At 38.9% G+C, this 26,005-nt stretch overlaps 1 protein-coding gene across 9 annotated transcripts in view; it reads left to right on the plus strand.

The window, feature by feature from the left end:
* Window positions 1–20,524, plus strand: part of FAXC (failed axon connections homolog, metaxin like GST domain containing) — a 55,422-nt gene extending 34,898 nt beyond the window's left edge. For 6 of the 9 annotated variants that reach the window (XM_039852932.1, XM_039852925.1, XM_039852926.1 and 3 more), the window contains 2 exons: window positions 11,279–11,395; window positions 19,718–20,518. In XM_039852932.1, coding sequence (XP_039708866.1) covers window positions 11,279–11,395; window positions 19,718–20,007 — 407 coding nt within the window. In that variant the 3' untranslated portion in view covers window positions 20,008–20,518. Of the gene's footprint in view, window positions 1–11,278; window positions 11,396–19,717 lie in introns of all 9 variants that reach the window. The other 3 variants (XM_039852927.1, XM_039852928.1, XM_039852923.1) reach the window with 2 other exon arrangements.
* The last annotated feature ends 5,481 nt before the right edge of the window (window positions 20,525–26,005 follow it).

Below are 26,005 nucleotides of genomic sequence, written 5' to 3' on the forward strand. Positions count from 1 at the left end.
ATTTAATTTGTATTAAAAAGATTATAAGCAACATTTAAAAAAATGAAAAGAATTTAGAAGACTTCCATTATTCTATCATCAAACTCTATTCTATTTCCCTATATCTTCCAGATGTGTATTCTTAATGAAATTTCATTTCTGATATACACATCTCTGTATTTTCTTCATTTTTTAAAGCAAACTCTAAACATATTTCTGTTTGACATATTTAAAAATGTTATGTCCTTTAATAGCTGTATACTACTTTATTGTGTTGGAAAGATTAATTCCCTTAAAGTTGGCCCTATTTTATTAATAGATAAAATTAAATATCTTCATGCTTTACTTCTGAGGAATTATTTACTTGAGATAGACTCATAGGAGTGAAATTACTGGGTGAAAGATTATGAATGCCATTAGGTCTGTTCTAGGGCATTGCCGTGGTGTTTTCCAAGAGAAGTACAGATTGGCAAGGTGACCAGTAAAAGATTGAGGTACCAGTTTCACTGAAGGCTTACCAGTAACAGTTCTTACTACTAAAACAAAGTTTATCACTTTATTCATTGTAAACTATTATCTTAAGCTTATTCTGTTTTCTGATTCTTTAATCACTTGTAAGAAACATTTTTTCTTTTAATTTTTCCTAATTATGTTTCTTATGAGAATTAGTTATTCTTCCTTTGCCCATTTTTCTAGCACATCTTGAGGTTTTGTTTAAAATCTAACTTGATCTATTTATATCTCACAGATATAGTCGCTGAGTGATATTTGAGGCAGATATTTTCACGGTCTCATTTGGAATCTTAAAGATTTATTTGGATGGACTATCTGACTCATGGCCTTCTTCAGTTCTGACCCCACTGTAGGCATCCACTGTGCTTGTGTGGACCTTTTTGGCCAACACCTCACAGCCTGGAATCTCAACCCTTCAGTGACTTCTGCTCCTTCCATTGAGCTGCCATAGGCCAGCTCCCCACTCAGCACCTAGGGCTGTCCAACTTCTGACCAGGACTTCCTGGCCTGCCAGCACATCCCTCTTAGCTTATCTCCCTCTCACTCTTGATCCCTGACTGCCTCCGGACCTCAAGCTTCTTTTTTATTTACCTTCCCCCCGCTCCACCGTTTTATTAGCCCTTTCTTATATTGACTTTCCTCTCATTGGGTCAAGCCTGAGATCCATCATGAAAGCTACCCTCTTCTCCAGTATCTCCCATCCCTAGGACCAGTCCTTCATCTTCCTCATCCAGCAGTTCTTTAGTCAGCCCAGTCAGCCTTTTCTCTCTGCTGAGTCCCAACCCCTCTACCCACTCCTCTCTTCAGGGGTTTAAGTTCAAACTCTGTTTTTTCTCTTTGATCCTTATTTCTTTACAGGCTTCTTCTACTGACCATATAAAACTTTCCTATCTATAAGAATAAAATTCAAATTCTGTCCTATATCTTGGCTTCCCCTCACATAGCAGCCTATTTGAGATGTAGCAACGTCATACTCTTCACTCCTTCCCATTTACTCCTTGAGCCACCACGTTCTGACTCCCGCTTCCCACTCCCACCCTGCCCAGAAATTGCTTGTGAAGGGGTAAATAACATCCTGCCTCACCACCAGATCCATTTAAAAGCCCTTTATTTTAGTTTTTTTTATTTTGACTCTTTGGAAGTATGAAACTTCTTCCTGAGGGAATGACTTTGAGGGATCTCTCTTCCCTAATGTAAGGTTAATAGAAATGAAGTTTCTTAGGTGTGTTGAAAAACAAAGAATTCAGGCTTTCTCTTCCCCTTCTTCAACTGTATGGATTCCCAGGTACCCCCTGAGGAAATTTAAGCCCCCCAAAATAGCTTGTCCATGGACACCCAGCTAGTAAATGGTGGAGCTTAGATTTGAACCTAAGTGGTCTAATAGAAGCCAGAAGTTATTGCTGAATATTTTTAGCCTTTAATTTACTTATTGTACAAGTAACCACCTCTGACCATTTTTCTCTGCTTCTCCTTTTCTGGTTTCTTAAATATTCATGGTTCCCAGGATTCCACAATGTACCCTCTATTCATCTCCTGAATCCGGCTGTTTTCTATATTTTCACTTAGATGTCCCACAGCCACCTCAAATTCAGCACATCTCAAAACAGAACTCTCCCTCCCACCAGACCAGCATCTCCTACTGTGACCTCCCCCATTGAATGGCACCCTCATTCCTTGTTATTCAAGTTGGATGTCAAAAAGTCATTCCAGATCACTCCTTCTCCATTATCTTCCACCTGGCTTTCAAAGCCCTACACTGCCCTGGGTCCTGCCTTCTTTCCAGTCTCATTTCTTAACTTTTACCCTTTGCTCACTATATGCCAACCACATAGGTCTTCTCTCTGTTCCACAAACCCACCAAGCTTACTCTGACCTTAGGGCAATTTTCTTGGCTGTTTCCACTGCCTAAAATTCTTATTCTCAAGATGTTTGCATCGTTGGATCCTTCTTGACATGCATATCTCTTTGTAAATATCATCTCCACAGAGAGGCCTTCCCTTTCCACCCAATCTCACGTAGCTGTCAGTAACCCTCTATTGCATCATCTTACTTTAATTCTCTGCATAGCACTTATCACCAGCTAATACTTTCTTTTTGATTGATTGATCATCTATCTCTCCATGTCATGTAAACTCCATGAGAGCAAGACCTTGTCTGTTCTGTTAGTCCCTGTATCCCAAGCACCCAGAGCTATTTCTTGCATATAATCAAATTAATATTGATAAAAGCTGACATTTATGGAACATTTCCAATGTGCCTTTGCAAATAGTAATACAATATATAATACCTTCATATGGCAATATAATACATACTTTTATAATAATATATAGGATGTATATTGTACATAACGTACAATATAATAAAATATATATCACATGTGTATGTATAATATATAAAATACCTATGATGTATATTTACATGATATATACATATGTATATATATGTGTGTGTATATATCTATCTATCTATCTTCATGGTTATGTAATGACAATACTTATTCTCATAAGGTATTGGAGAATTAAATGAAGTAGAAACTATTCTCATGAATTCTCACCAAAGCCATATGAGGCAGGTATTATCATCGTCATTGGCATTATTATACTTGGTTTGTAAATGAAGGAACTGAAGTACCTAGTAGGTAACTAACTTACCCGAGATCACATGGCTAATGACTGGGGTTAGGCTTGGACCCAGGAGTCTGTCTCTAGAGCTGGATGCTCAATAAGTGCCTGCTTACTGAAGGAATGGATATAATTCTCAATAAGTGCCTGCTTACTGAAGGAATGGATACCCCCTAAATACCTTCATCCCCTGCCTCTTTTCTGCCCCACAGCCATAATAGAGGCACCCAATGTCTCTTGTTTGGATTTTGCCACAGATTTTTAGCTGACGTCCCAACCTCCAGTTTAGTTTTTTAAGTAGAGTGGTTAATCTAAAATATAAATGAGAACTGTAGGCTCCCAATTCTTTTAGGCTAAAATCCAAACTCCTTTTCCTCACAGTCTGAATTCTACTCACGTCTCTATTCTCATTTCCTCCTTCTTCCCAGTTGGCACCTTGATTCCTATACCAGGTTACCCTTGGATCCCTGACGCCTACTGTGCTATTTTGCAGCTTCATGCCTTCGCATAAGTTGTTTCCCTTGCCTTGCTTAACTTGACAGATTCTAAAGACTTATTTTTACTTGCTTAAAAATTTTCCGAATGTTCTCCCCAGCCTCCTCTGACCCCATGGGGCTACCTACATTGAATGTTTCTCTTCTCTCCTATTTCATTTTTCTGCATACTTCCATAGAAGTACTGCATGGTACTTACTGGGGCTCTTCATGTGCTACCCCCCATTTCCTTTCCTCCAGCCTTACCTGCAGACATTGTCGTTTTGAGGGAATTGGCTGACTGGCTTCCCTCTAACCCTGGTACCTAACAGAAAGCCTGGTAAATAGTAGACTCTCAATAACTATGTGCTGATTAAATACTAACTTTGAAAAGTAATTTGAGGCAATCTGCATGTAAAGCAGGTCAATATAATGTAGTCAACATTAATACAAAAGTTTCAGAAACCAATTAGAAAAAAAAATATTCTTGGAATGAGTTTATTTCTGGAATTGGGCACAATTTAACTTGAGTTTTTTGGATACCAAGACGGAAAGGGAAATGTATGGGGCAGGTTTGAGTTTAGTTTCTGGGAAAGGAAACACACAGAATCTTCAAGTGGGACCAATTTTTTTTTGGGGGGGGTGTGGGTGGGAGTCCTGAATTCTAGGAAGAGATTCTTCCATGGATGTTACATGAGGGAGACTGGACTTCCTTATGGACAGTATTTTTTAATATAAACACTTGTGAAAAATTTTCTTAATGAAAGCTCAAGGGTTAGCATTGAATTGCAGTTCCAAAGGCATTTGTTTTGGGACCACTTTAACATAGTTACTATATCTTTGCTGATATAATTTGTTATGGGGTAGAGCTAAGAAATCCTACAAGTTATGATGACTCGCACCCCAACCATAGCACAGGCACCTCTTAGAGCCACCTTCTAATGTAACTTATATTCTGCAGGGAGGGGTTGAGGACAAGCTTTGGCAAGTCCTGAATCAGCTATTTTACATTTAATTCTTTGGTTATTACCAGAAGTATAGATGTTCCTTGTTGTTGGTTAAAGAGAGTTCTTGCGTTAGACACCAAGTGGTCCAGCTTTAAATATTCTCTCATGAGAACTTAAGGGCCTGACTTGTTGTGCTGCTTAATGAGAAGGCCATCTTGCCTCCATAGAAAGTGAGGTATAGTGGTATGGGGCATGCCAAAACAGTTCTTTGTGAACTGTTAGGTCAGGTACCTGTACAAGCCCTTTTGGATGATCCCCAGAGTTCTACATCCTCATCAAGTTATGGGAGGGATAATTTTGGTCTAAAAGATTTAAGGGCAAGGTATGTTTACGGAGCATCTACTGTTTGCTGGGCAATGGGCCAGGTACTGGGGGATACAGTGTGAGTGCTCAAGTGGAGCTCATTGTCTAGTGTGACTTCACTGATTTTACAATTCAGACAATCTCACAAGAGAACCATTCTGATGAGACTGTCAGGGCATCTAGATACCAATAAGCTCCCAAATAGCTGAGTTTATTCACCTGTTAGATGAGGCTCATTGAGCATTTTCTGTTTGAACATTGGGGATTGTCTGCCAAATGTTGTAATTTAAGATCTAGCATAGTTGATATATTTTTTCTTTGACCTTTTATTAATGAATAAGATCAAGTGGTTTTGATTTTTTTATTATGAAATTTTTTTCAAGCACACAGAAAAGTGAAATAGTATAGTCCAATGAAAAGCTTTATGACAATCACTTCGATTTAATAGTTGTTAACATTTTGTCCCATTTGTTTCAACTATTCTTTGGGAGGAGATGTGGAAGTATAAAGTAAATTACAGATATCATTATATTTAACCTCCAGACACTTTGAATATAGTTCTGATGTTTTCCTCCTACAGTAGGCAGCCTCCAAGATAGCTGCCAGCCATCCCCATCTCCCGGTGGTCATCCTTTTGAATAGACTCCTTCCCTTGAGTATAGGCCAAAATTATGGCAAAAGCAAGGGGATGTTCCTTCTAAGATTAAGTTACAAAAACACAGTGGCTTCCATCTTGGACATTCTCTCTCTCCTGCTCTCGCTCACATGCTCTAATGGAAGCCAGCTAGCTCTGTTGTGAGCTGCTCTATGGAGGGGTCCACTTGGCCAGGAGCTTATCTCTCTGGGCAAGAGCCAGCGAAGCCCTGGGGCCTGCTAACAGCCTGTGGGAATGAGTTTGGAAACATATCCTCCTGGAGTCAAGCCCTGAGATAATGACATCTTGACTACAGCCTGTGAGACACCCTGACCCAAAGGCACCTAGCTGAGGCTGCATGGGTTCTTGACCCACAGACACTATAAAGTAATGTTTATCGTTTTAAACTGCCAAGTTTTGGGGTAATTCTTTATGCAGCTCACAGTAACTAATATATCTACATAGCTCCAATCCCATTAATCCCAGTAGGTGCCTCTTTCAGTTGCAGTTGAGTTGTGAAGAGTAAAGCCAGGTTGTCAGCAGAGGAAAGAGTGCTTATCTTGCTATGGTAGGTGGCAGGTGTCAGATCTCATTTGCCTCACATTATTTAGATGAAAGGTTTTACATCATTTAGAAGTAGAATCTTATCTTTCAGTCTCTCAGGAGACAAGTATTATTAACTATTCTGATTCTAGCAGGAGTATTCTCATCTTGGCTGTGAAGAAACCTGGCTCTATTCCAAGATTATAGAGGTTGGCACACAGGAGGTTTCTGCCTCTGGATTCACTGATCTTTAGGGAAGTAGTCTGCACTCAGGAGAGAGTTATACGAGGCATTCTTAACCATTTAACGGTCAAGGAACAGTAGGGAAGTAATAAGTCCTCCTATAGAGTGGGAGATAAAGAGATGAAGTCCTGTTCTTGAAAAGAAGCATCACACAAAATTTCGATGTAGTGCCCAGCACACTCATAGGTATATCATATGAGAAGTTACAGGGTTCCCAAGATGAAGTTGATAGCCATTTGGTTTCATCCTAAGGGGCCTGTGCCTGTTGCCTAAATAAGTAAGGTCCACCACCCCGGGCAGGTCCTAAACATTTCTGGTGGTTAAAAATCTTTACCATTTTTCATGATTGCTCAGGTGTTGGAAAGTGGTTGAGGATCCTAGGATCCATAAAAATCAAGAAAAGTCCTTTGGGAATGTGGAATCAGCTTGCATGGCCCTGATGGCCAAACACCAAACCTCTCATCAGAATCTATTACATGCAGTTTCTTAAAAGAAGAATACATTCTTTATAAAAGTATTTGAACTTAAATTTCAACATGACATTGAGTTCTGTGTGATTTGTTGTTTCATTAACTTATCTAGACTTTGGGGGATACCAGGTAGTCTTTATTAAATAAAGAGATAGCATAGCTCATTCCTCTGATTGCCCAAATACAGGGCAGCCAAGCCAGAAATGAAATTAAGGAGAAAGCTTCTGGGATGTAGTTTGAGTTGAGTGCTCTATATTTTTTACTCTTAGAAGGTATATTTGGGAAAGTGAAACTGGGAAGCCCCATATAACTTTATACCCTTCACACCTCACCATTTTGGTCAAATATGTAGTCAGACTCAGAAATAACCATATTGCAGCAACTTCAAGAAGAGCTAAATAAGTAGACTGATCATCAGTGATCATCACGTCATCATTAGAGATGTTAGTTGTATTCTTTACGACCTCCGGGAGCTGCTGTTTAATGATACTAAATTATAATAATGAGTCTGAGCAAGCATTTGCTCTCCTGAGGAATACTTTCCTAACTAGATTTCCTGTGTGTGACGTTTTTCCACAACTGGTGCAAATCCTTTGTCCAAGTTTTCTAAAATTACAGTATATGCCTGTGGAGACTCTGAGTTCAGAAGGTGCTCAGGAGGACTGCAGTACAGAAGAGCAAGTGCAACCCATTCTTTGTAGTGGGGAATGTACATACTTCCTTGTCTGATCATAGGGAATTTTAAGACCTGGGATGTCAGCAAAGAGAAGATTGTGAAGAAGAGGTGAGATGATTGGTCTTGTTGGTCAGTGGGGAAGGAGTTCAGATACTTCATACAAGCTGAAAAGAATGTTCTCTTGTGGGTTCTTTCAGCCAAGCTTATAGAAAATTGCAGGAATATCTAGTTGCTTTTCATTATGAAATCTGAGAAGAGATTAAACTTAGGGGCTTCTTCTGGTGTGTTCCCCCACCCACCTTTTTCTTTTCCCAGAGTGTAAGCCAATTGATGCAACTAGCAGGTGTCAGAAAGTTGTTAGAGTCGATTTTAATTCTGAGATTTACCCGTAAGGATCATTAATAACCTTACGTATAAGATAGCTGTCCCTCCCCTGCCATAGCTGAAAGAATCACATACTCAGTAATTTTTGGGGTATGCTGGGAATGTGAATAAGAACTCTTTAAAGGGAGAGGCTGACAAAGAACGTCTGATCAGGAGTGTAAGAGAGAACAGAAAGTAGATTTTATTTTTCCCTGTAGCTTTGGGAGATTCTCATATAGAAAAAGAGCTTAATGGGTATGTTCTTTGAAAGCTGGCTGGTAAGATTACTGTGACCTGTGCTGTCCTTGAGGAAAGTAATCAAAACCTTTGTTTCTTAATTTTCCTTAAATTCCCGATTAAAGATGAGAGAGGGACAATTAGAAATAGAAATGGTGTCCACATTGACCTCACTGAAATTAGCTGCTGATAAATCATGTCAGCAGTACTCAAATATAGAGACCTCTATGTAGGTGAAAGGCACAATTACTTTTTATTTCTTAGACTCATATAAAAATGGGTGTTTGAAAATATTTTGACTATTCTCTTTAATTTTTCTCTTGAACTTATATTTTCTAGCAAAGCTAGTTTTTTTTTTTTTTTTTTTAAATCTTTTGCCATTTACAGCACTTGGAAATTTAGCTAAATGGCAGAATTGGAGCTGATAGTGACTAGTGGAAACTGGGAACAGAATCAGTAAAAGAGGAAGCAGATGCTATTCAGATGTTCATTTCTGTGGCAATTTCCAGTGCTCCAAGATAAACTTTCTACCCACTATTTCACAGCGATATATGTGAAGACAAGTAATCAACTTTTACTTATAAGTATGTTAATAGAGACTTACTTTCCTAGAAATGGGTAGAATAAACATGGCCATCAATTCTTTGTGTGATTCCAGAGGAAAGAACTGGAGTCAATGGTGGAAGTTGTAAGGAGATTGAGCAATTTTCACAGGTCGAGGAGACTAAGGAGATGTGACAACTAAATGCAGTATGAGATTCTAGATTAGATCCTACAACAGAAAAGGACATAATTGAAAAACTAATAAAATTTGAATGAAGTGTATAGTGCAGTTAGTATTATTGTATTAATGTTAATTTCTTGGTTTTGATAAAGGTACTGTGGTTATATAAGATATTAATATTAGCAGAAGCTGGTTGAAGAGTATACAGGTAACTTTGTTATTTTTGTAACTTTTCTGTGAGTATAAGATTATTTTACAGTAAGATGTTTAAAAAAATTTTCTTGCCATCCAGTATTCTGAGGACTTTTTAATAACAGGATATTTTTATATTCTTTAAATGTGTAACTGTTGTATGTGTATACACATATATTTTGTATCTACCATTCAATATTTTAGCATTCCATTGATGGAATGCTAAATTCCATCAATATTGTTTGCATGCACTTTTAAAAAGCTCTGAAACTTCTTTCTTGCTTGCTTTTTTCTATATTCTGTTTTCCTTTCTGGCTAAAGCATCTTTTTGTAAACATTCACAACTCAACTCTCTTGCTGTTCCATGTGGTCTTTATTTCTGAGATGATGATTCATGTGGCATATTAGGCAGAGCAAAGAGCATTGGGCTGGAAGTCGGGAGACTTGGGTGCCAGCATTTTAGTTTGGTTCTATTATTAATTAACTCACTGTCGTTCCAGTTTTAATGTTTTGAGGCCACTAGCAAATTTGGGCTGAATACTATATGCACTAGTTGATGTGTGGTTTCAAATGATTATATTTCTATTTTTATCAAAGGTCCTGTGAGTTCTATTTTTAGGTCCCCCCCGCCTTTTTAATCAATATATACTTTTTCCTCTTGCCTCAAAGTCTTAGGATTCTATAGCATACTTCATAATTTATGGACTTCACTCTGGCATTTCCCATAGACTCTTCAGCAGTTCGAAGGAATCATCATTTTTTTCCCCTTTTGATTAGGAAGAAGCTCTCCTCTATCTTGTTTTCTTCTCTGTGAAACAGTGTATATCCCTTCTCACAGTATTTCCTAAAATCCCCATGTGGCTTCCACTTGGTGGGCTTCCCCACGTGCAGGCCTTGAATAAGCTGAGCCCTGGCACAATCTGGTTGGCATACCCCTCCTGCCTTGCAGGATGGTATGAGAGCCCTGGGCCAGGGTCCCTCTGCCTACCTACATCCCTAAAGCCAGCAGGGGTGTGGCTGAGGCATGGAACCAGCAGAATGTGCCCTTAAGAAGTAATTGGCACTCTTGGGAACAAATGACATGCCTGATTTTTCTTTGTTATTTTTGTGCAGGTGGTATTTTTCCTTTGTATTCTCAGTATTTGAAAGGTAGTAGGCTTACATCCCAAGTTAAGACTCAAATGATGGAGAAGTTGGTTGACAATGGGAAACACCTAAGGGCTCAGGCATGGACAACTTGCTTGTCCTCACCAGAAAAGACAATTTTGTTAAGTTCAGCATATTGCATTTGTGTAGGGTATTCCTTGGTTTCTGTGGAATATACAGTAGAAATGATTTTTTTAAAAATATCACCTCCAGCTCCATTTGGTGGGTTTTATTGTTTTATTTTTTAAAACTGAGATCTAATTGACATACAACATTGTGCAAATTTAGGGTATACAACTTGTTGATTTGATATATGTATATATTGCAATGTGATTATCACTGTGTGGTTCATGAACACCTCCATCAACCTCTAGCTTCATTTCATTGATCTCTTAGTTCACATTCTCACCTCCAGGCATTCCCCTACCTAGGTTGGCCTATGCATTGTCATCAGATATTAATGTAAGTCAGATGGGATCATCCAGGTGACAGGGCCTGAACTGTAGTAGTGGAAAAGAGATGTGGGAGCAGCACGTGAAACATCCTTGTATGGGAACTTGATCCCAGAGTGCTGGGCCTGTAATTTTAGAGCTGCTCTTGACATAGTGTTTCCTGTGGAAGCTGGTGTCAGAGGTGAGAGCCATGGTGGGCAATGTGGAAGACCTTGCCTCTAAACTTCTTAAGTAGCTTAGGCTTCTTGTTTTTCCTGAATAAATGCATTAATTTAATAAAGTAAGTGTTGAGGTTGGGTGTGCTTGTTTGGGTGATTTTTGAGGTGTTTAAACACACTTCTAGTTGTTCTCAAGCTTTTCAAGCTTTAATTACTGGAATCAGCAATGAGGAAGTGCCTCCAGAGGTCTGTGGGCAAATGGTTGTGCCTTTTTTCCATGAATCCCCTCCTTCATCTGCTTATCTTGATATGTTCCTAGTTACTTCTTTGCTCTGTTATTGTATGGGTTGATATATCGTAGAATTGTTTTTGTTTTACTTTTGTTTCTAATTTTTCTAAAGATAAGGGGGTGTGTGCATTTTGACTCTGTAAAGCTTTTGATGCACGGTTAAATGAGCATATAATGTGAGGGTGCTGAATGCCATTGTAACTATATGGGGCAGCACAGGCCAGCCCGGTGACCTCTCTGTTCTGTCCACTGCAGGGGATAAGAAGTACATCATGGGGCCCAAGCTTTCTACTCTCGACGCCACTGTCTTTGGACACTTGGCACAAGCAATGTGGACCTTACCTGGGACGAGACCTGAGCGGCTGATTAAAGGCAAGCCCTGTGAACCTCTTCAGATTTGAGTTGCTGGGAGGGCAAAGGGGAGGGGTAACACAATGGAGAATTCTAAGCTGATGCTTGTGAGCTTGACCGTGCTTTATGGAGACACCAGACTGTGGTGTCCAGAGTCAGGGTCCGTTTTCTGTGCCCAGAATATACACAGACAGAGGAGAGACTGGGCTTCTCGCCTGAGTCTTGGTCAGCCGATATTCTCAGCAAAGCTGACACAAATCCTGCCATGTCCTACACCAGAGCTTTTCTTCCAGCTCTTTACATTGTGGGCTTAACACTTGTTGCTGAAATGGGGCTGGAATGTCACCTAGTGCCCTTTTTGTTTTGTTGGTTTTCCTTAATTGCCTTTGGTCAGTGGTGGTTCACTACTTTCTGTTGTATCTGGTGTTGCTTCAGCCACAGTGGGGTGGGTCTGATGGACTCAACTGCCCATTTCAGGTGCTCTATTTGTTTTAACTGGTCTTAGATATTTCACATATAGGTATAAGTACATATAATGTGTCATTTGGTTCAAAGCACTCTGTGCTCCCATTTTAGTAGGGTGTCTGTAGATCATACACTGAGAGTAGTAGAGCTGGAAAGTTCAAGATTGTGGGAAAATAAGTGTCAACAAGTGCTTTGTAAGTTTGGTGCTATACAAAGTATTATTTTTAATATTATATGTACATTTTGACCAATGAAACACAATCTCCTATCTTGGTTGAGTGATCTTGGCCATATAGCCTATCAGAATTATAATTCTGTACTGGATGGATAGAAGTGGGAATGAATGGGACCAGAGCTAGAGGATGAATATACATATGGAGGTGGGGTGGTGGTCATACCTAGGGGTAAAATTCATGTTGACAAGGGAGCAGGGAAAGCCAGTTGGATCTGGATTGATGTCAAGGGACCAGGCCTTGGTGTGCATGTGTGTGTGCATGTGCATGTTTGTGGTGGAGTTGGGTGGTGGAATATACAAAGCAGCTGCGCCTCTGGGAGAAGCTTATTCTGCATTGGTGGGTGGAAAATGGATTCACCTCTAGTTTGAAGCAGCTCCTAAGCAAGTGCCTGGGGGCTGGAGATGTGGAGATTAAGGTTTAATGTTTGGATGTGGAGAAGGAGATTGACAAGAGTTAATCAAGGTGTTTATGCCCCAGCTGAGAAGGCTGGGGGTAGATGAAATCACCAGTGAATAGCATATGGAATGCTCTTAATTAATGTTGGATGGATAGAAGGATGGAAGGAACCAAGCAAGGCAGAATTGTACATGAAACTGAGGCAGGTGAGCAGTCAGTCATATGTGGTGATTACAGGTTGGTTAGTGAAGGCTGTAGCTCCGTGTGTGTGTGTGTGTGTGGTGTGTGTGTGTGTGTGTGTGTACACTCATGTGCATGCCCAGAATTTTAGACCAGGCAAGAGTCACTCTCTAGATCTTTCTATTGGTCAGGCTGGGGCTCCAGATACATTACCAGACTTGGCTAGAATGGATCAGGCATTGATTCAGTATCTTCCTAGATTTCAGCTGATTGGATTTAGGGAAAGTATGGATTGATCATTTCCTAAATGATCAGCATGGAGGTAGATGTTCCTTGTCTTGTGATGTGTTGGAACTTACCTAAATTAAATACGTTATCATATTGGGGATGTTTATAGCATTTAAAATATTAGTTTCCCTTTATTTTAATCAGATTTTCCATGGTGGTCTAAAATATATTGATTCCTTTTAGTTCATTTAGGAGTGTGTTTTATATTTATTCTCGCTGTTAATTTCTACTCCTTCCATTTCCCTCCTGTACCACCCTTACACACCCACAGGCACACACCCCACATCAACTTAAATACTTCTTTACACACACCATATACACACTCACTTGTACACATACACTTCCACTTCTATGCAAATATATTCACACACACACTCATACACACATATCCTCTGCATATACATATATACTCATTTATTGAGGTCATCTGTTACTTAGTCAGCATTTAGGTATCCAGCATCAGTAGAACCCTCAGATTCTATAGTACCTCTTCGTGCAGAAGAAACGAAGCATCTTTTGTTAATTTATTTATGACTTGGCCCTTTCCTCTATTACTTGCTGGAAGGACTTGAGGCATTTAGTGTTCTTTTTAAAGAAATGATCAGCCTTTTTGGAGGATTGATTTTGAGTCCCATCCCCAGACATGGAGGAATCTGACATCATCATCTGCAGGGGACTTCTGGCATACAATTGCATGTACTTTGATTCTTAAAACAAGTTAGTAGCTTCCAGCTCTCCCAGGGGACTGATGTAGCATGAATCATTAAAGTGCACAGAGAGTTTCTAAATCTCATTTTGGTCATTAGTTCCAAGCCCTTTCCAGACCTTTTGATGAGAGCCACTAATATGCAGGCACACTACTAAGTTGATCTCAGCTTCTTTCTCTGCCTTTGTTTCTTCTGTGGTGGAGACTTTCCCAAGAAATAACAAGAGAAAGGAGACTCAGAAACAACCAAGAGCCTGCATAATTTAGAAATGGCTCAAACCCAGGAATATGAATGATTTGGTTCAGGCAGTTTTCTGCCTTAGCTTTGGAACAGTTACATATATGAGCGTGTATGTATAAATATTAGCTTTTTGGTTCTAGATATTATTTACAATACCTAGCCACACAAGCTACTTCTGGAACCATCTGGGATAGTGAGAACTTTTGCTTAATTTAGGTGAGTAGAAGAATAGACTTATGAATATTCAGCAATTCTTAAAATATAAGTATGTGTTTATTTACATATCTCTATCTATAGATATATGAAGTAGTATTTCCTTACTAGAGAAAAATCTAGAAAAGATAGAAAAGTTAAAAAAATAAAAAATAATTTGTGACTCCATCACCCACAGAGAACTACTGTGGTATGTATCCTCATCTTTTATCAAGTCCATGTATGTATATATTTTTAAAAACTGGGACATGATGTTGATACAGTTATAACCTGCAGTTTTTAAATTAACCATGTATTATTGCTATTTCCCTTGTCATTAAATACTCTTGAAAACAATATAATAGTTGTATAATATCCTATCCTATAACTACATTGTAATTTATGTGATTAATCTTTTTCTGGACTCGTGGATTGTTTTAAATAATTTTTACTGATAAATAACGAGTATTGTATAAATATAAATTCCTGTCCATTGCTAGTTATTTCTGTTTTGGGGAGGAGGGAATTAACTATTCCAAAGGGTATAAGCTCTTGGCCTGTAGAAAGACTGTAGTAGTTTATATTTTCAAGAGCATCTGAAAGCCCCTCAAATTTTCTTTCTCAGTTAAGGTTGAATATAATTTGTTTTGATTGCCATTTTTACAGTCAAAAAAGAATCTCAGTTTTATTATTAGCAGCACTCAAAAGGAGTCGCATTTGATATTTTGATCAGAGTATCCTCATTAGAGAATTGTGTGTGAATTTGGATACTCTTTAAACAGACATAGAGCATTGCAGAGCCTAGAAAAGTGCAATTGAAGCAATAAAAGAGAATGATTTCTGCAACGCATCTGCTTGCCCTATAGAGCTGTATCAAAACCACAGAACCGAACACTTTTTCTGAATTGGAAAGAAACACAGCCTTCTGTGTTCTAAGAAAAACCTCGATCAGTAACTCTTTTACCAACCATTATGTATTATACTTGGGTGTCCTTTTTGCTTATTATTTGATAGATTAAAAGGTGGACAAAATGCTGGATATCCTTGATGAACACATAAGTATATCCTCACCCCCACACTCTTATGTTCTTTATCCAGAAGTATTCAGGAAGAGGTTGTTGTGGATGCATTCACGTCTCAGCAAAGGGCTGGCTCAAATGACCTTTGTGGGTCTTTGTATTTTGAGATCTATAATGTCCTTTAGTTTTAAGGAGATGAGGGGAAGGAGGAGTCCTGATTACAGCATTCAAATTTGCTAAGAACTTTCCTGAGAAAGTTTAGTGCCCTCTGTGCCTGTATGACAGAATGCTGAAGGGAGTAACCAAGGGCACAGTGAGCACCTTGCACAGGTCTGGAACAGGGAGTTGCTGAGTGAATATTTGTAGACCAAATGAGTGTGTGTGGGCGCTGGTTCCATGGTTTCCAAATACTTGCAGGTTAATGACTAAGGGCTGAGCTGGTGGTGCTGGGAGATCCTGGCAGGCTTCTCGCTCATTCACATTCCTGTCATGCATGATTGGCAGCTGGGAGAAACTGAGTCATGGGTTCCGGGTCTGGTTGACAATGTTTCCAGTGTCATATTGTATAGAACATTTTTGAATATTAGAGAAATTGGAATGATAACGGGAAAATAAAACAAGTCACTTTTTTCAAAGAGCGATGGGGAATATTTTCATTTGGGAAACTGCAAGAGACAAGTTCTGTATTCTGTCTGGGAGTGTCCTCTGAGTAGAGGGCCATTTGGCTTTCTGATAAATGTCCTCTCAGGTTGTCTGAGATTATTTCTAATCACTCGGTATTTTACTAATTTATTTTATTTTATTTTTTTAAATTAAGAAAGTAATACATGATTGTCACAATAAGTTGAATAATACAGGCTTATTTTTAAAGATTTAAGACCTCCCCCTTATTCATGTCCCATACCTTACCTATGCAATAGCCAATATTAAGGATTTGGAGTTGAAGCCTTTTTTATGTACAAATTTATATACATGTATATAGCTGTTTTTGTTTGTTTTTACAATTTTTAAACTAAACGATGAGATTACTTTATAACTTGCTTTTTTCACTTAATAGATTATCATGTCTTTTTAACAGCTGTGCAATGTTCTATAGAATTGATACATCATAATTTATTAAATCAGTCCCTATTGATGGACATTCAGGCTGTTTCTCTTCCCTTTTTAATTGACATATAATTCTGCATCCATATACATGTTTCTTTATATACTGATGCTTTTATTTTAGTAGAATAGAGTACTAAAAGTGGTCTGATATATACATTTAGAATTTTAATAGATAACATCAGATTATTTTCCAAAAAAAGTTTATATCAGTACTTCCACCAGCCATTAGTACAGTCCCTGCCCCTCCACATTGGATGTTATCAGACTTTAATTTTTACCAGATGGATGAAATTGTTATCCAGTTGTTGAGTACAGTTTGAAAAATGCCATTTTTCTATTATTTCAAAAAGTTTACATCTTCAATATAGGCATTTATGTTAACAGGCCTCTGTCTCTGTCTCTCTGTCTCTCTCTTACACACACACACTATATACAATCTGTTTCTACTGCCAACTTTTTTCTATTTTTTTGGCTGATAGCATGTTGAGTGGGTCCCCTAATGAAGAATCTAGGCACAGGAAGGATTAGCAAAGTCAGATAAAGGTAGAGCTCAGTTATAGATTTTCACTCTTCCTTTCACTCTTTTTATCAGGGGCAGGGTGTGAGGATGGGTGTGTGAACTCCCATTCCTTGTTCCTTGCTTATCAAACCAAACCTTTCCTTGACTGCATAGTAGTACGATCACTTCTTTCATGACAACTTATTATCTTTGAGGGGTGACATCTGTGCTCTCATAATTCTTTGAGACCTCAGAAAGAATTACAGAAAAATATTCTGTGTCAGATGATGCAAAGCTGTTCATTGTCAAGCCAGGCTGTCAGCTCACCAGTAGAGAGGCAGGGTAGAGTCTTGGTGAAGGGCATGGAGCCTGGAGACCCCTTGTGTTTGAATCCTGGCTCTGACACTATCTGGAACTTGAACTTTGGCAAGTTAATTAACCTCTCTGCTGCAGTTTTCTCATCACAGATGGGGGTAATAATATTTCCTGTCTCATATAGAATTTTTGCAAGGACTAATGGAGTTACTATGAATTCTTCATGAAAAAAGCATTTCAAACAGTGCCTGGTACACAGTAAGAACTATATACATGTTTGCTATTATTAATTTTTATCACTGCACACTGAATTGGTGTTAATGTCATACAGTCACAAAAGGGGCAGCTATACTGGAAGAAAGGTGAAAAAACAGGCTGTAAAAAGAACAGCCACAGAAGAAATGGAGAGAGTCATAGGTGGTATAGATCCTGTGGATCTTGTAAATAGATCCTGACTTTCTAGCTGCTCCTAGGGAGCCACTTGTAGAGAGTGGACCTTAGTAAGGCAAACAGGGCTGTCCCCAGGGCCTCCTGTGAAGTAACCATCATTCATCTTTGATGTCTTCTCCACCTCTCACTTGCTGCTGCCTCCACATCTTTATCCAATTCTTGGTTACCTGTGACTGGCAGCATGCCTGGTGAGGTGTTTCATGACTGCTTCTCTGAGGGGGAAAATGAATGAATGTTTTACATACATCTTCCCAAAAGGGACAATGCTGTTGGCTTCTCTCCTTCTGGCTCCTTAGTGTATACATAAAAATCTTTGAGTAGGGAGCCATCAGAGTGGACTCTTACATAGTGTGAGTTGAGCTCTTATGATCTGAGAGGACCTTGAAAATGGTGACTTGGAACTAATACAAGAACATTGGTTTACAGGATCCATGAAGCAGGGGGATTTGCTTTATTATGTTTTTTAGGGGATGTGCTTATTTAAGCAAAACAACAATCAAATTTTTTTTTTTTTTTTAGGTGAGGCAACCCTTAGTTGACTTCACAGATTGCAAGGACCTTGTCAGCTTACAATCCCTTATTTTTTATTTTTTATGTCTATAGCATCTGGTCTTCTAGGTGGTCTCCCGTCCAAGTACTAACCAGGCCTGACCCTGCTTAGCTTCTGAGATCAGACGGGATCGAGCTTGTTCAGGGTGTCATGGCCATAGAGAACAATCAAGTTCTGAAAAATTTTAATGACATGAGAAAATGTTTGCATTAATTTTACAGGAGGTAATAGGCAATAATAATGACAATAAATAAAAAGAAAAAAATACTGAAAGAAATGACACCATAATGTTGGTTGTGATTATCTTGGATTGATGAGATTATAGTTCTTTTCTGTTTTCTTCTTCATACTTTATATATACAGACCTCTAATTTTCCAAAATGAGAATATACTATTTTTTTGATAGAAAATAAAAGACTAGGTATAGACTACAATTAACAAAATTATTTATACAGAAACGATCAAGATGTTCAGTAATAGGGGATTGGTAAAAACAAAATCAAACTATGGTATATCTATCTGTATAATGAAATACTTACTATGCAGTTATGAAGGTGATGATAGTGTAAAATTGAAAGATTTTCATTATATGTTTGTTCAGTGGAAAAAGGCAGGATAGGAAACAGAGTATATAGTAAATGTTATACAGCAAATGTAAATATATGCAAATGTATACATAAGTATGTAAAATTCTGGAAGAATAAATGAACATATTATTATGGAAAATAGGATTATCGGTAATTTTATTTTTTGCTTACGTATATTTTCTAATTTTCTGCAATAAAACATGGATTACGTACATAATAAGTGAATGTTTATATAACTTGAAAAATAAACATCCAAAGAGTATTTTTATGGCTATGAAGTCCTATAAGAGAGTGACAAATTATGTATTTATGAGCAATGTTGCCATCTGGTGGATTAAAAGGAAAAACTCACCCTTTTCCTTTGTTTTTCATTTGAAATTAGGAAATGAAAGCCAAATAATCTTTCAGACAAATGCCTGGGTGATTTTAGGGACTTAACCGAAGTGTTCCTTTGATTCACATGGAAAAGAAGTAGTCCAGTCATTGACTGTGAACCCAATTAGGGGTGCTGCTGTGGAATTTTAAAAAAATTAGAACATATATTTTACTGAATGTGGTTGTAGGTATACTTATCCATAAAGACAATTGCGAGTTATTCATTTTATGGATTATTTAGAGCAAACTTTCCATCTTAACATAACATTTATCAACCACTTGGCATAGTACCTAGTAGCCTGTAATAACACTACAAGTATTTGTGGAATGCTTGATTACTTTTGGCTGACTTCATCCAACTGATGGTGTATTTTCACGGACTACAAATTAACTTGAATATGAACCAGTCAAAAGCACTAGTTCTCTTGATATGCAAATATAAAATAATAAAATGCTTCACAAAGCCAAATGTTGGTAGTTTAGCTACCATTTCAGATAAACTACCCATCCTCTGCAACTTCTCATCACCATAGGACTCACTCCTAAATTTCATCCAGCCCACTCACTGAATTTAGCTTTTCCCACTCACCTCAAAAATCTAAATATTTTGATAGTACCTCTGTGGAAAATCGTTATTAATGTCTGCTGTGCTTCATTCTGCCAAGTTCCCCAGAAAGCCAGTGGCAGGTAGAGTGTTGCGTTGAGAACTAACCCTTGCTGTCTTTGTCACACTGCAGGTGAGCTGATCAACCTTGCCATGTACTGTGAGAGAATAAGGAGGAAATTCTGGCCAGAGTGGCACCATGATGATGACAACACCATCTATGAGTCCGAGGAGAGCAGCGAAGGTAGCAAAACCCACACGCCCCTGCTGGATTTCAGCTTTTACTCAAGGACAGAGACCTTCGAAGATGAGGGAGCAGAGAACAGTTTTTCCAGAACCCCAGACACGGATTTCACCGGACACTCGCTCTTTGATTCTGACGTGGACATGGATGACTGCACAGACCATGAACAGTGCAAGTGACTTTCAGCCTCGCTGGACCTCTTCTGCTGGAGCTGCCACTCCCTGGGGATGGTCCAGTGTCCCAGGTAGAAATCCATCCGAGCTGGGAGATCTTCGTGCTTGGCACAGTTCTCACAAGCTAACTGGACTATTGCAGCCTTATTTCTTTTTTGTATAAACAAAACACAGAACCATTCATATGGCTCCATTTAAAACAAACAGGCAAAAAAAAAAAAAAAAAAAAGTCAGCATGGTTCCTGAAATCCATTTTTGTTTTCATTAGAAAACTAATATTGTGAGGTAGACCAGGTGCAAGAATGGGTTTTCCTCAGATTGTTTATGTTGATCCTCTTCAACCTGAGGACTTAGTTGCAAGATGAATTCTTGAACATCCTTCATCCATCAGAGTTTGAAGTAAGGAGAGATATCAGAAGAAGAAATGTAGGAGATGAATGTTTTATGGTGGCTGCTTGTATTTTATGCGTGTATATTGTATGTTGAGCTATAAATCAAATAAAATCCATAGATATTCAGTGAACACCTACTATGTGCAAAGCACTGTGCTAGGTGCTAATCAATATAAGTTTTATTCTAAGCCCCTGCCAGTGACTGGCTGTGTGATTTTGGGCAAGTCCCTTAATTCTTGTGTGCCTCATTTCCCCTACCTGTAAAGTGGGGATAACAGTACTCTCCACCTACCTACCTCGCAGGGGTGTTGTGAGGATTCATGGGGTCACTTTTGGCGCTTCAAACCTCTTGGAAGAGGTGTGACATAAACACATTTTATTCTTTATTGTGCATCATATGTGTGACGATTTGAGGGCAAAGGAATTCTACATCCAGGCAACAGCAGCCACAGTCCCTTGAAAAAGTGGAGCAGATACAACACACACAAAGGCGCAGTCAAGACTCTGCCATCATTCCTCTTTGTGATGTTGCTGGAATTGAAATCTTTTGTTGAAAGAACGTTGGAAATATTTTTACAAATCATCAACAGCTACAAAAGGTCTTCAATTACGTGTATTTGCAGAAACATTTTTCTTTCACTGCCTGAACCACACTGGAATGTTGTCCTTTGTTGACTCTCGAGCGTTGAGTTACCTTCATTTGATTTATTTGCTAGGAGTCAAGCTCAAGAATGTGATGGGCCTAATAGAGGTGAAGGGGGAAATATTTGATTTTTGTAAGCAGAAGCTTGCCAACTTGTAATGTCTTTTTGAAAGCAAACCTTGCAAGAGGTATTGAAAGGTAAAGTAGGAAGAGGGTCATGTTATTACTATCAAAGCACTTTGTGCAGTGTAGACTCTATGCAGTTTTATTAATGCAGCTTTTCTGGTGTTCTCAGCCCTTGCCCAGTGAGAGGAAGGCAACACTGAGGACAATTTTTAATGTTTCTTAAGGATCTTCCATTCCCTCCACATATTCCCCCTCTCTCCCCTTAGGGGCCATCCACTCTGTATTGACTGTATTAATTGTACTTACTAAGGTACACTCTATCTGTGAAGACAGATTTGTTGACTTAAAACATTTTCCAGTGAAAGTTGAGGTGAAGATACGGGGGTGGCGGCTGTGGATTTGGACCAGGAGAGTCAGTGTTAAGATTCACAACTGCAAACAAAACTGCTTTGCTTCTTGACCACAACTGACTGACTGGATAAGGATTATTCCTTATGGAGTTAAAGAGGCACGTAAAAGAGAACGACTTCTGAGAAATTTATGTACTTTACTTGAAAAAGACTCTGAATATAGCTTTTGCATAACAATCCTAAAATGCTGTGGATTCACAGAGAAATAAAGGAGGAGAGTTTTTGAGGCTGTTTCCCATTTAAGCAATTGTGTATGGCATATGGAACAGGAAGAAATGCTGAGACACTCTAGGTTAGAAATTCTTATTCTGTAGAAAACTCAGTTGTTAATATCTTCTTAAAAGCGTTCATTTTTGAGAGGACTATTTGGTGCCTAATGAGAGTGTGGTGGCGAAGATATGAATTGATAACCTTGTTTATTCTCCAGTGTTTGGAGGGACTGTTTGCTTCTTTTCTCTTTAGCACGTGTGCCCCCAGGCAAAGGGAGACTGACAATGTGAATGTAATGAATGGTTGGACTGTGGACCTGTCTCCACAAAGACTGTTACCCTTTCTTCACCTGCAGCTGGAAAGAGTTGTGTTTAAAATTTATTCTTACCATATAGCTCCAAGTACGATGTATCTTCACTCCAAGAATGATTAAGTTATGAGTCTGTAGATTAACAAATATTTTTTATTGTGTTTTACTTGGAGGGCAAGTACATAGAGAGCAAACAGTCAAAGTGAAATTGTAAAATAGTTCATTCTCTCCAGGTACTTCACACAGAGGCTTGAATGGACATTGTCACCGGGAGTTTTGGGTGCTGGCTTGGCAGCTCATGACTGGGATAATCAACATTTTGTCAGTGTAACATGATTTGGAATCCTAGAATATATTCAGGTTTTACTTTCCCATTATGTGTTATGGAAGACAAATGACCAAGACAAAATCACTGTGGAGTGGATGACTTTATTAGGAGGGCTTTAACTTAATGTGGTTCATTCTTAAACTATCTATATTTGAAGGGTTCTCCAATTTGATGAACAGGTGCTATTTATTAGAAAAACTAACATCAAGAAATTAAGGGACATTTTGGTCATCTGGCTCACTTGTTCAACTTCTGTGTTTTAACTAGAAAGTAACTTAAGGAAGTGTACTTTTTAATGTTACCAGATGCTTTTGGTTGGACAGAATTCCCATGGGCCGCCTGTTCTTTCTTTCTTTCTTTTTTTTTTACCTCTGATTGTGAAAATAAATTCTATTCCTCTATCTACTCCTTTTGCCCTCCCCATTCCCACCCATCAGGATTAATGAGCAGCAGTGGTATGCTTTGCTTTGTATATATCAGACTAGATACAAGGACAATATAAATTTATGCAGAAGTAAACTAGCTTGTCAGAGTTTACCATTTTGTTGTAACATAATGAATTATGAACGTTGACACTACTAAGGCCATGGGCTACCCAGAAGACTGATCACAGACTGGAACAACTGGGACATGAATCACAACAGCAGTCTAGTCCTCAAGTGAGCCCTGCCTGTGTGTAGTGAGGTGTTAGGATACGTTTTTATGAAACAGCTAGGATTAAAGGGAAGGAAGTGTTAAGGATTTTAGCCTCATGCTTCTTGCCTGAATTATTTGTAAGAAAGCATCTCATCATAGAAATGTATAGCTAGGCCATGGAATAGTTCTAGAAAGCCCCTTCCAAGAGAGCCTGAGGTTGTTTCTGGCTCAGTGCGACATATATATTTATTTGAAGGGCAGGACCAGGAACTGAGGTCTTTCACCTTGCCTTAAATGGTTCTTGTTACTGTACCACTTTAACTTGTTTTCCTTTTAAAATCCACATTCCTGAGAGATCACTCCATGTTCCTAGAACTAGCAAAGCTCCAGCCTCTCTCAGAGAGTGCTTGAAATCTTCCACTCTTGTCCCTCATGTCTGTTCAGCCTGATCCAGGCAAATTCAGAGATCCTTCTTCAGTACCTATTCTGTGCAAAGTACTGCTAGACTCTGTGAATGATACCAAGATGGACATCTAAGTCACCAGTAATCCTTATTCTTTGTTATTTATCTTTTAAAGCATCCATACCCATATGCTAACTATCCACTACATCTACCCTGTTCCTGGTCCTGGGATCCAAACTAGATTTAGAGTGGCAAACAGAACAGACATGGCACCCTGATTTTAGGGCATCTTTTGACTAGATTTCTGCAATAGTCTCTTTTTCATGCTTGAACACTGGCCTGATCCATTCCGCCCATCACCGCTAGGTTAATTTTTCTACAAAGCTCTGGCCCTCATGAGGTGCTATATTGCCTCAGGGTGTGGGTTACTCTTTAGGGCCTGGTATTCTCACTTCTTTATTTACCTTGTCTCCTGGGGCTCCTTCATGTGTGCCACCTAGTATATCTAGGTTGGTTTTTTTTGCCATGACCTAAATGTGACTCATGTCCCCACTCTGCCTCTGGTCATGCCAGTCCCTCTCCTGAAACACTTGCCCTTCCTCTCCACTGGCCCAACTCATACTCATCTCTCAAGGCCCAACTTCATCAGTTCTGCAAGAAGACAGCTCATCATAATCTCTCCTCCCTCTAGAAACACAGCACTCATCATTTTCTTCCCTGAAGCTGCATGGGAAAGGTAGGGTTGGAAAGTAGGCCACATGCTAGAAAGTGGTTTTAAATTTTTGTGTCAGGGACTCCACTTATAATGTAAAGAAAGTCCTACACCCTAGTCTCAGAAAAACACACCTATGAAAATATATAAAATTTACATGTAAATTCAGGGATATTCAGAGGCCTTTTGAAATTATATGTGGATTCCTTAGGGGGTTCTTCTAAAGAGTCTTGAAAAGTCGTTAAATGTTTGTTCTTTCTTGCCCTTAACATATCCAGAGAGAACATTGGAATGCGATGTGCAAGCAACAGTAGTCTCCATTATTATCCACATTGAGTATCTGCTGAGTGACAGTGAAGGAGAGAGGAAGAGCTAGCTTACATTAATTGAGAGAATATTGTTTTGACAGATTTGGCATTTTAAAAGTGACAGGGTTTGGTCGTTGTCACTGTTGTCATTTATCTTTTAACTATCCATCTAAAAGGTCAGTTTATTAAAATCAGTTCAGGGCCAGACGAGCTTCGTTTCAGCCCTGAAACTCACCACTTCTGCATGGGCAGGCCGGCTGGCCTGGGGCTTAAGTGGGAGAGAAGAGGCTGAATTTTTCCTTACAGGAAAAAGTTCTGCACAAACAAGTTTTCCTGTATGTATGTATGTGTGTGTGTGTGTATGTATGTGTGTATGTATGTATGTATGCATGCATGCATGCATGCTTGCATACAGGCATGCATTCACTCATTCATTCATTCATAGAACAATTGTTGAGTAGATTTTCAATAAAAGGATGGTGCCTTTTGTTGATAGGGAACAACTCAGGTTCTTCTTCCTCTTCTTCCTCCTCTCCTTCTTCCTTTTCTTTTACAGAGTGAAGTTATTTTTGTCGCCCCTGACTGTGACCCAGGGTCCTTTACTCTCCTTTATATGCAGTGCTGTTTAAGATGAACAATAACAGATGGAAGTACATTTAATGACAAAGACTTCCGAGTCTAAATGCTGAACTCTGGCCACCCATCTTAACAGATCTAGAGCTCCACTGAATGTGATTGTGGAGTGCTTGACTTTTATTCCCTTGCTTCCAGGGGTCTAGATGAAACCTGCACAGTTCAAAAGGATGCCTTGGTAGGTGGGACAGGAGCCACTTCTTGCCTGCAGAACTCTTGCCAGTGCCAAGTGGAAATGCAACTGTATGAGGGGTTTTGTCATTTGAATTCCTTACCAGGATCTTAGATTTTTAGTCCCTGACTTTAAAGAATATCTTAAAGATATTTAAGGTTCCTTAATCTTTAATATAACTGGGGTCAGCAACATACTGACCTTGTCCCTTAGAGATGGTTACAGAGAATACTGAAAAAAACTTGAAGGAAAGCAACTCCCTGTTTTGGGTGCTGACAGGACCACCTCAATCATTCTGACTCTTGCTGAAGCAAAGAACTTGTTCCTAGGCCAAAGCTCTCTGAAACCACCACTGCCGGCTAGACCATGACAAAGTAGGATGCTCAAATTTCAAGAGGACTATTGCCCCAAATTGGCAAATTTGTAGACAATTACAGTGGACCATTGCAATAATAAAACGAATAATTTATGGATGTGGTCTAGCCACTGCCAACACTCCCTGTCATTTCAGTGGGGGAGACAAGTTATATAGAGCAAAAGATTGATACAGTACTTTGGTGTTCTGTACAGAAATAATTTGGGCAATGAACTTGGTGACCTTCTTGAATATTCTTAATTGCTGTTTTCCCTAATTACAGCTTTAAATATTTTGAAACAATCTACTAACTGTAGAGCAATATATATTTATGCTAATAGGTAATTTTATGATAAGTAGTAGTAT

Source organism: Pteropus medius, unplaced genomic scaffold, assembly GCF_902729225.1.
Source record: "Pteropus medius unplaced genomic scaffold, Ma_sr-lr_union100, whole genome shotgun sequence".
In the NCBI taxonomy this organism is placed as follows: domain Eukaryota; kingdom Metazoa; phylum Chordata; class Mammalia; order Chiroptera; family Pteropodidae; genus Pteropus; species Pteropus medius.